General features: G+C 39.3%; 1 protein-coding gene across 1 annotated transcript; it reads left to right on the forward strand.

Annotated features, from left to right (window-relative positions):
- The first annotated feature begins 10,177 nt into the window (after positions 1-10,177).
- On the forward strand, positions 10,178-11,110 carry LOC122199931 (olfactory receptor 4A47-like). Its single transcript, XM_042905319.1, has one exon. It carries the CDS (start codon positions 10,181-10,183, stop codon positions 11,108-11,110), a length of 930 nt encoding a protein of 309 aa, XP_042761253.1. The 5' UTR covers positions 10,178-10,180.
- The last annotated feature ends 249 nt before the right edge of the window (positions 11,111-11,359 follow it).

Genomic DNA, 11,359 nt, shown 5'->3' on the forward strand with positions numbered 1-11,359 from the left:
GGAAAGGCCCAGGCAGGAAATCATTTATCATTTAAAAATATCCTATTTAGGGTTGCCTGGGTGGCTCAGTCAGTTTGGCGTCCGACTTCAGCTCAGGTCGTGATCTCATGGTTTGTGGGTTCAAGCCCTGCATCGGGCTCTGTTCTGACAGCTCAGAGCCTGGAGACTGCTTTGAATTCTGTGTTTCCCTCTCTCTCTTTCTGTCCTTCCTTTGCTGGTTCTCTGTCTGTCTCTCTCTCTCTCTCTCTGTCACTCAAAAATAAATAAACATCAAAAAAATATCCCATTTAGATTTATTTATTGGTCATTTGATTGTCAAACTTTACTTACTTTCAGAATCAGCTGGAATTCTTGTTAAAATGCACATTTCCAGGATACAGCTATAGTGATTCTAATTCAATGGGAATGTTCTTGAATTGCATTTTAAACAAATTATGTGGATGTTTCTAAGCAGGTGATTTACACATACCCTTTGAGCAACAATGCTATAGATTATGCTTGCATCATCAGCCTATTAATGGATAATCTTGTTAAAGCAATTCCTGGGAAGTAACGAAACTCAGTTCTTCGTAAGTCATGAAATACAAGCTCACTACCTTTGTAACTGCAAAACAAAAATGTAATAATCTGTGAAGATAGAAAAGCTCTCCATATTCTTTAGCTTCACTTTCAATACTTGTAAATCTTTTGCTACATCTGATCTGATTCTCTCTTTTCCTCTCTTGCTTCCAAAGGGAAGGCCTACTATCTATTCTTACTGAATTATTTGGATTACAATTCATTGTTCTTGTAATACTAACTAGTCATTTACATCAAGAACATTATTTTCATGATTTTTCTATGTGAAGGAGATCTTATGTATCATTTCTATATGTACATTTGGAGGTATGTTATTGTCATTAAGAAAATAGTCTCGGGGTGCCTGGGTGGCGCAGTTGGTTAAGCGTCCGACTTCAGCCAGGTCACGATCTCGCGGTCCATGAGTTCGAGCCCCGCGTCAGGCTCTGGGCTGATGGCTCGGAGCCTGGAGCCTGTTTCCGATTCTGTGTCTCCCTCTCTCTCTGCCCCTCCCCCGTTCATGCTCTGTCTCTCTCTGTCCCAAAAATAAATTAAAAACGTTGAAAAAAAAAAAATTAAAAAAAAAAAAAGCAAAAAAAAAGAAAATAGTCTCTAAGTAAGATAGTTCTGAGATCAAAACTTACTTTTGCCACATACAATGTGGACTTCAGCAAACTACAATTCTTTGAGTGAAAGGAGAGTGATAGAGATATTATCAAGGTTAATAACGAATGCTTGTAGATCTTTTATTACCAATCACTTCTCAATAGGTGTTAGTCATGAAATTTATTACTGGAGTCTCTATAACAGTACAGAACCACTTAATCTATTTTTTGAGCATCAGAAAGGATAATACATTGTTTCTTTGTACCTTCTGTGAAGTATAGTACTCTGAGCTCACTGGCCTTGTAAAATTCTGGGGGGGGGGGGCTGGAATGCTTCCCAACATCCTTGGCTATTACTTTCCCATGCTCTTCTATTTTTCTTATCTCTGTTGGCCTCATGCTTCCTAGACCTTGGGGCCGATCCATTTATGGGTATGATTTTTTTTTTCTGACAAGTCTGACTTGAAGAGCCACAAAGTCATTGTTTTATGAACCCGAGGTCAGTATAGTGGGCAAGCAGAATATGAACAGAATTAAGTGAGATATTTAATTAAGCGAGATATTTGTTAAGAGTAGATGGTATGGTAGGGTGGTGAGGGTAGACTCTGGAGTACATTTCCTGGGCGGAGTGTGACCTGGGAAAGTTATTTTACCTTTCAACGGTATTTTTTTTTCTGTAAAAAATGGAAACAATAACACCCATTTCATAATGTTTTGGGGTCTTCTAAATGGGATTATATATGTTAAGTGCTTATGAAAGTTCATGGCACATAGGAAACATTATAAAAGTATACTGCAAAGAAAAAAATTGACTGGTGATGACCCAATTTTTAATACATATAGAATTTTGCTTCTCTCTCTTCCTGAACTAGCAAGGCCCTTGTTATGTCTGGGACAGGACCTCTATGGATCTTACCTTGGTTCCTGTCTCCTTCGTGAAAAAGACATCTCCTTGTATCATCAATACTATGTCAGTTAACTTTTCCCTTGAACTTTAGCTAAGAGTGTTATTGGCTTTTAAGTTATTATTCAGCTGCTGGAAGTCACTAACACTTTAGTGGCAGTTTTGGGTGATGTGGGAAGATTTGGGTTATGGAGTAGACAGAATAAGTATTGAATTCTATCTTGTTAGTTTATGCAACATTGTGTGAATTTCACAGCTCTCAGAATCTAATTTTAATCTTTGTTCACATGTACAGTGAAATGGTAACATTTTTCAAAGGGTAGTTTTAATCATTAGTTGAGATACTGTATGCCAAGTATCTAGTGGGTACTTGTCACTCAGTGGGTACTTAATAAATGTCACTGTCTTTGATGCTCCCTCACTTCTTTGTTTGGGTCCTATTTCTGCCTGATTTAAAAAAGCCCTCTGATTTATACATATTATTGAACTCTAGGTATTTCTATTAGGTCATGAGGCACTTTGAAAATTCTAAGAATAAAGCCCTCAAAATTAATGCAAGATGGATGAGATTACCTCTCTAAAAAAAAATTCACCTTAAAAATGTGAATGTCTCCAAAGGCACAGTTAGGTTAAGGAAGACTCCCAAATTTAATAAACTTTTTATGACCAACAAAAAAATCTGTAGGACAATAATAATTGTAGTAAAAGCGATTGCTACTTATTACGATATGGCTGTTGCTACAAAGGCAAGTTACTGTTTACTCCCCAAAGATCCCTATGAAATAGATAATGTTATTCCTGCTTTCCAGAAGAACTGAAGTGTGGAAAACTGAAATAATTTAGTGTAGGTCGCGGAACTAGAAAATGCCTGAGGTGGGATTTGAGCCTGTGTAGTTTGGCTTTAGAACTTGCACTCTTAAACACTGTCATACATCATAATAATGACACGGATCACATAACACTTTCTAGTGGAGGGACATAGGCGATAAGTAAGTTAATGTATATATAAAAAGTTTTGTTCAAGGAGACAAGTGCTTAAAAATGAAAGGCTGTGAGGTGATAGTGCCTCAGAAGGCAAGGGACCTCTTTAGGTTTCGCATTCAAGGAAGACCCAAAAGCAAGATTTTACAGCATTTATCTATGTCCAAGAGTGAGAGACAGTGAGCTGAAGATCATGAGTAAAACCACCAGAGAGGAATTTCTGTACATGGGAAGGAGATTTTTATCTGACACGGATGAGTGTCCTTAACAGCTCTCTTCTGACTCAGAGATCACCAAGCGACCTTAACCTTACAATTAGTTCAGCTCTAATTAAAATCAGGATGAAGTGAAATAAAATATCGGTGCTCGAGCAACCATCTTTTCCCAGAACTTGCATGTGCTCCCTGGAAGGTGTCTACTTTGGTGGACTCTTTGGTATAGCCAACAGCATGGATCGCCACCTCCTTGTTTCTTTAACGTCTACAATTTTTTTCCCATGTGAAAGCATTTGCTTAAGTTGTACAGCTCTGTACAATCGTCCAGCCCAAACACCTCTCCATGACCCTATCCTGTATCGATCGTTCTTTCCCTTGTCACCAGCTTCAGCTGCAGTGGCCTCATTTTTGCCTGTGGGCCTTTGAACTAGTTCTTTATACCCCAAGGGCTCTCTCTCTGGACCTTCCTCTGCCTGGATTGTTGTCCCCACTCAGTCTGCAACTCAACTGCCACCTCCTTAGAGGTCTTCTTTAACCACCACGTAAAGACACCATCTCCCTGAGTTGTTCTATGACGGCACTCACAATTTCTCTACAGCATCTTCGCCATCCGATTATCCGATTCACCTGTTGATTCTCTTTTCCAATTAGAACATAAACTCAAAGTAGACGTGTATTTCCAGCACCCGGAATAGAAGTGGCACACAGTAAATGCTTCATACATACTTACTGAATAAAAGGCCATCATCTCCACTTAACCCTTCTAAGAATAAGTGTGTTCTTAAAAGGAACCCTTGTCAACTGGAAGCTCCTGGAATTGATGACTTTTCATTCTTGGTGATAAATTGAAATGGAGAACCTTAGGTCAGTTTAATATATTAGCCGGGGGTTCTTAGCTGATGATGCAGAACCTCTGTAGCTGGCTTAAGTAGAAGGGATCCACGATACGTACTTAAATAGCTTAAGGATATTCGGAAGAGTGGGAATCACAGATTCTAGGTTGAGTTATCAGGAATAGCTTCTGGAAGCACACCTGACTGGACTGGCATGCCAGGGAAGCTGCTGCTTGTGCTGTAACCAAGGCTGCCCTGCCCTGGCTAGACTGCGGTGTGGTACTTCAGTCCTGACCTCAGCCACTCTGATGCCTGGAACCACTTATCCCCAGATAACTGACTTCCACTCAAAGACTTGCACAGATGCACCCGGTTGGCAGAACCCATGACATGTCTGCACCCAAGTGGCAGAGGGACAGGGAAATGGAGTTCTTTGGATTCTATCTTGGGAACGTGGATACATACTTTGGAAACTAACACGTGCAGGATGCTTTTAAGAGATTTTTGGGCAGCCACACACTCTGGGTGTTCACAGTTGGGGTTGGAAGATCACAAAATGGGTTTCATTCCTCTCATAGATAGTTTTAAATGTCCACAAAATCAAAGGGTGTCCTAGTCTCTGTCCTACACAGAGGAGAAGCAGAGATAAAGGGCCGCAAGGAAGTTGAGAGCAGGAAAATTGTTGGTACCATAGAATTATTCATATGACTTATTTTTACTGAACACCTGCTCTGCTAATAACTGTGGTTGCTGCTGAAGTAGAAACACAAATGGGTAGAGTCGTCCTTAACCTTGTGGCATTAGCATAGCACAGCATGTGGCTCAGTAGCACTTCTCAAATACCTCTTCCACCTTAATTTTGAAGGAAGCTCTCCTCAATAATAAACAAAAACGCTTGTCTTGCTTTAGTGACTCTCATCCTTTTAAAAACCCGCCTGAAAATGTATTGTGGACTATCGTGGATCTGGCACCATGTGAAGCACTTTGCATACATTATATCATTCAATCATCATAATTTCTTGAAGTTCATATTATTCTTTTTATGTGAGAGGGAAAAATAAAGCTTAGAGATGTTTAATGTCCTCAAAAGTTATGCTACTGTTAAGAAGACTAATCCTCGTCACCTCTGTCCAACATATTGGGAATTCTGTTGAAAATTGCACAGTTGGCCAGGTTTAAAATGGTGAGCTCATTCCATTGTAACTCATATCTCTGTTTGGATCTTGGCTCCAAATGCAGGCCCCCAGGTCATCCAGCATGCATTTGCGTGCTTATCCACATGCATTTACGTGCTTCCTCTTCCTGGACAAAGGTCACATTGAAACAAACTTTATTTTTAGAAAAGTTTTCAGTTTACAGTTTACAGCTATGTGAGCGGAAAGTATGGTGAATTCCCGTATAACCCTTGTCCCCACATATGCAAATTCCCCCCACTATGGACATCTCACCTGAGAGCGGTACATGTGTTACAACTGATGAACCTCTATTGAAACATTAGTATCACACAAAGTCCATACTTCACGCTAGGGTTCCCTCCTGATGCTATTCATTCCATGGGTCTCAACAAATGTACAATGACATGTATCCACCATTACGGTATCATACAGAGTAGTTTCACTGTCCTAAAAATTCTTTGTGCTCTGCCTATTCACCCCACCCTCTCCCCCAACTTCTGGCCACCATTGGTCTTTTCACTAAGTTTATAGTTTGCCTTTTCCACACTTTTGCATAGTTGGAATCATACAATATGTAGCCTTTTGAGAGTCTTTCATTTAGTAATCTACATTTGAGTTTCTTCCATGTCTTTTCCTGACTTGATAGCTCATCGTTTTAGTGCTGAATAATATTTATTGTCTGGTCGTGCCATAGTTTACTTTTTTCTTCCAAGATTGTATTCAAATTCAAGTTAGTTCACATATAGTGTAGTATTGGTTTCAGGCGTAGAAATGACATATTTATCCACTCACCTACCGAAGGGTATCTTGGTTGCTTTCACGTTTTGACAATTATGAATAAAGTTGCTAGAAACATGTGTAGGTTTTGTTTCTTCTCAGCTTTATTAAGATATAATTGACATATAATATTTTATAAGCTTCACATGTACAATGTGATGATTTGGTACATGTATATATTGTGAAATTATTACCACAATGAGGTAAGTGAAAACATTCACCACCTCACATAGTTACTTTTGTTGTTGTTGTTTTTTTTTTGTGTGTGTGAGAACGTTTAAGATCTACTCTCAAGTATATAACACGGTATTGTTAACTCTGGTGCCAAACTGATTATTAGATACTGAGAATTTATTCATCTTAAACTGAAAGTTTATGCTTTTTGACCAACACTCCCCCCTTTCACTACCCCTAGCTCCCGCCAACCACTGTTCTGCTCTCTGATTCTGTGAGTTCAACTTCCCTTCTTCCTTTTTGAAGGATAATTTCACAGAGCACAGAATTTTAAGTTGGTGGTGTTTTTTTCTCGCTCTCAACTCTTTAAATAGTTGACTCCATTCACTTCTTTCTTGCGTGGCCTCTGAGGAGAAGAAGTTGGATGTAGTTCATTCCTCTTCTCCTTGGGGTGGTGGTCCCAGCCTATTGACAGAAATTTTATTGCCTAGGAATGCCTGTGGCACACATCTGGGCCTGTATTGCTTACAGCCCAGTCCCCACAGACATTTCCCCCTCTGAGGCCAGAGTTGTGGCTGGATTGGCCCTTGTGGTTCTTATGATTTCAGGACACACTTCACTGTGGCAAAGATGATCAGGGAACTTTGAGGAACAAGATTTATTATGCACTGGTCCTGGAGCCTCCAGGGCATATCAAGGGCCACACCTGAGGAGGTTGTAGGTAGAGGGCAAAAGAGCACACACCTGGGGTTCTGCATTTATTAGGGTCTGGTGGAATGGGGTGGGTATCTAGGGTTTCGTGGGTTCACTATTTATTGACTGCTTTAGAGCATGAGAGTGGGAATTAGATGGAAAGGGAGAAGCAGGGCTACTCAAGTGGTCAGTTATTGAAGTTACCCAGAGCTTCCTGAAAGAGGGAACTTCATGAGTGGGGGTGACTTAATTCCTTGTCTGGTAGCTTTGTCATATAGCTGGCAATATGTTTACTCATGAGGGATGCCTTTTGAAATATGTCTTCAGCAATCAAAAACTTAATGTCAAGCACTTACACTATAATCAAAGAGCTTAATCTCTGGGATACTTACTCCTCTGTAGGTAAGATGTTTTTTCCACTGGCCTCTGTCAAGATTTATAAGTTTATCTTTGATTTTCTGAAATTTGAATATGATACACCTCCATATGGTTTTTTTTGTTTGGCATTTGTCTTATGAGGTATTCTCTGAGCTTCCGGAGGCTTGGTGTTTGACATTAATTTTGGGGGGAAATTCTCAGTCATTATTATTGCTTCAAATATTGCTTCTGTCCCCTTCACTTTTTCTTCTTATTCTGGTATTCCCATTACAAGGATGTTACCCCTTTGGTAGTTGTCACACAGTTCTTGCGTATTCTGTTCTGGTTTCTTTGTTTTCTGCTTTTTGTTTTTCAGCCTGTTTTCTCTTTGATTTTCAGTTTGGGAAATTTCTATTGCCATGTCCTGAGGCAATGTCTAGTCTATTAAGGAGCCCTGTCAAAGGCATACTTGATTTCTGTTAGTCTTTTTGACCTCTAGCATTTCTTTTCAACCCTTCCTTAGAATTTATCTCTTCTTACGTTATCCACCTGTTCTTGGCTTTAGTGACATAGCGGGGCAATGTTCTGTGGTGTATCACAGAGTGTCAGTCGTTGGGTGAGCCTGTGCCCTGGGACTATATAGTTCACCAGAGTTTCTTGTCCAACCTCCCCATAATGTGATAGGTCTAAAAGTATCTTTACATAGAGATGTCCTTTTCAAATTTTAAAATTTGGTTGAAAACAGCAAGAATCAGTCTTGGACACAATGCAGTTGCACGACTCGATGATGTATCTGGTTAGAAGGCAAAAAGTGGCCAATGACTTTGCCTCTACTGGGGAGAAGATGTTACTTTCTTCAGAACTCTTACAACTCTTTTAGGAGGGTTGATAAATATTTCAAGAATGTCCTCTCAAGATCTTGGTACAATTAGTTTTGCCCTAGTACCAGAATAAGATGGCCAGAAAATTGGAATAGTGATTTTTCTTTTTTGAAGTTACTAGAAAAGAAGTTAGTTTCTAGAGAACAGCTTCCCTTTTAAAAAAACTTGTTGCTGACTTTTTATGTCAGATAGGTTTGTTTGCTGTGACGAATTACCCTAATGTGGAAAATTTTTGTCTTTCTGTTTGCATCATGGAATTCCTTTTAAATAGGTCTACAATCAAGTAATAATAATTTTCTGAAGTAATTAGAAGACTGTGTAGAAAATGGATGGACATAGTCATGTGAAGTCAAATTAGTTCTTAAGAACTAATGCAGCTTTTTGTCCTCAGTGGTCACACTGGATGGAAGAGGCATTTCCAGGACTTTATGAGTTAGTTAAAAAGTCCTCCCACTGATTGTGAACAAGCCTTCAAAAGGTAAGTCTGTAAGAGTTAATGGAGGAAGCCAGGCTTTTCAATTGTGTGACTTACTTTATTATACAGGAAATTCTTATAAACTTGAGTTTGTAAAAAATTGAAAAGTTGGAAACTTCTTCTGGAATCACAGATTTGAAGTCAGTCAAAGTTTATAATTACATTTCTGTCACTGAAGGGTGTATGACTTTGAGAAAATTAAGTATTCAAGCCTGTTTTTTCAACTATAAAGTGGGGATAACAGTGCTTGTAATTGTAAAGACAAAATGTTATACACTGAATGTGATTCTATATATATGTGCATATGTAGATATATATGTATGTGTGTATATGTACATATACATATATGTGTATATATACATATATATATAAAACGTCTATGTAAATATGGAAATAGCATGTGATATATAGTTGTACATAACAAGTAATAGATGTTCTTCTTGCAGTGTTAACATTTCCTCTCATCAAAATATTTTGTGCCATGTAATGAGACGGAGGTCGTCTAGGAAGGAATAGGTTTATTGTGGAAAAGTAAACATTTATATTTTTTTAATGTTTATTTATTTTTGAGTGAAAGATAGCACAAGCATGGGAGGGACAGAGAGAGAGGGAGAGAAAGAGAATCCCAAGCAGGCTCCACACTGTCAGCACAGAACCCAGTGTGGGGCTCGAACTCACGAACCATGAGATCATGACCTGAGTTGAAGTCAGACGCTTAACCTAATGAGCCACCCAGGTGCCCCCAAATTTATCTTAATACTTAATTGATACCCATTTGGAAATGTCATTTAGGTAGTTGTATACAGAGAACCATTCATAAATTTTTCTTCCACTTTGAATATGTAAATTACCTTAAGTGATTCTTCACTTAGGAAGCATACTTTATGCATGACTTTAGATGTGTGTGTCTTTCATGGAATTCTCTTTTCTCCTCTCTTGTTCTCTCCTTTGTCCTTTAAAACTCAGCTAAAGTACTGCTTTCTCTGGGAAGCCCTCCCAGATCCCATGTTGATTAATGTGTTCTGGCCCAGGGCGCCCATAATCTGTGTGACTATACTTATAGTGACACTTATTAAATTGATCTGTAATGGTCTGGCCACCTATGTATGAAATCACTGAGAGTAACAAACTATGTCTTATTCAACTGGGTGATATCAATGTCTTTGACAGGTTTGACATCAATAGTTTTCCATGTGCATTTAAAAATTTTTTTTTACATTTATTTGTTTTTGAGAGACAGAGACAGAGCACAAGTGGGGGAAGGGCAGAGATAGAAGGAGACACAGAATCCCAAGCAGGCTCCAGGCTGTGAGCTGTGAGCACAGAGCCCAACTTGGGACTTGAACCCACAAACTGGGAGATCATGACCTGAGCCGAAGTCAGACGCTCAACCAACTGAGCCACCCAGGCGCCCTTCCATGTGCATTTTGAATTGGATAAATAAAAAAGATTAAGCTTATAATGCACTTAAAACTTTTCCCCTTTGTTTTAAAGGCAAAACTGTTTCTAATAACTGAAGGCAGCACCTATAAGGAATAGAAGAACTAAGTAAATGGAACTAAAGAACAATGTGACTGACTTTGTCCTCTTGGGCCTCACACAGAATCCAAAGGAACAGAAAGTACTTTTTGTTATGTTCTTGCTCTTCTATATTTTGACCATGGTGGGCAACCTGCTCATTGTCTTGACTGTTTCTTTTAGTAAGACCCTGGACTCACCTATGTACTTTTTTCTTGCTAGCTTATCATTTATGGATGTCATTTATTCCTCTTCTATTTCTCCTGAACTGATTTCAAATTTGTTCTTTGGGGAAAATACCATATCCTTCCATGCTTGTATGACCCAGCTATTTACAGAGCACTTTTTTGGTGGATCAGAGGTCTTTCTTCTGCTGGTGATGGCCTATGACCGCTATGTGGCCATCTGTAAGCCCTTGCATTATTTGATTGTCATGAGGCAATGGGTGTGTGTTGTGCTCCTGGTAGGGTCCTGGGTTGGGGGTTTTATGCATTCAGTAATTCAACTTAGCACTATTTATGGGCTCCCATTCTGCGGTCCCAATGTCATTGATCATTTTTTCTGTGACATGTACCCCTTACTGAAACTGGTCTGTACTGACACCCGTGTCATTGGCCTGTTAGTGGCGGCCAATGGAGGACTGATCTGCACAATTGTGTTTGTGCTCTTGCTCATCTCTTATGGTGTCATCTTGCACTCTCTAAAGAACCTTAGTCCGGAAGGGAGGCGGAAAGCCCTCCAGACCTGTGGTGCCCACATCACTGTGGTGGTCTTCTTCTTTGTGCCGTGTATTTTCATGTACGTGAGACCTGCCAAGACCTTCCCTATTGACAAATCATTGAGTGTGTTTTATACAGTCATAACCCCCATGCTGAACCCCCTGATCTATACTCTGAGAAATTCTGAGATGACAAATGCTATGAAGAAACTCTGGAGGAGAAATGTCACATATTGTAGTAAATGAGCACATCATCCACCATGAAGAGAGTTATTTGACATTAGGGTTCATTTCTTTAGAATTCAGAAGTCTTCTAAAATCTGATTCTGACTTTCCTTTCTTCAAAGAATTTATGATAAGTATAATTAACGAATGAAGTAGATGACTGTGCTGTAATAAGTGTCCCTCCCTGCCAGAATGTAAGGTCTATATCATATTGTAGATCTCTTCACTTAGGAATGAGTAATGGCTTTCCAGCAACGAATCCATAAGAGG

The sequence above is a fragment of the Panthera leo genome, chromosome D1 (genome assembly GCF_018350215.1).
Source record: "Panthera leo isolate Ple1 chromosome D1, P.leo_Ple1_pat1.1, whole genome shotgun sequence".
Lineage (NCBI taxonomy): Eukaryota > Metazoa > Chordata > Mammalia > Carnivora > Felidae > Panthera > Panthera leo.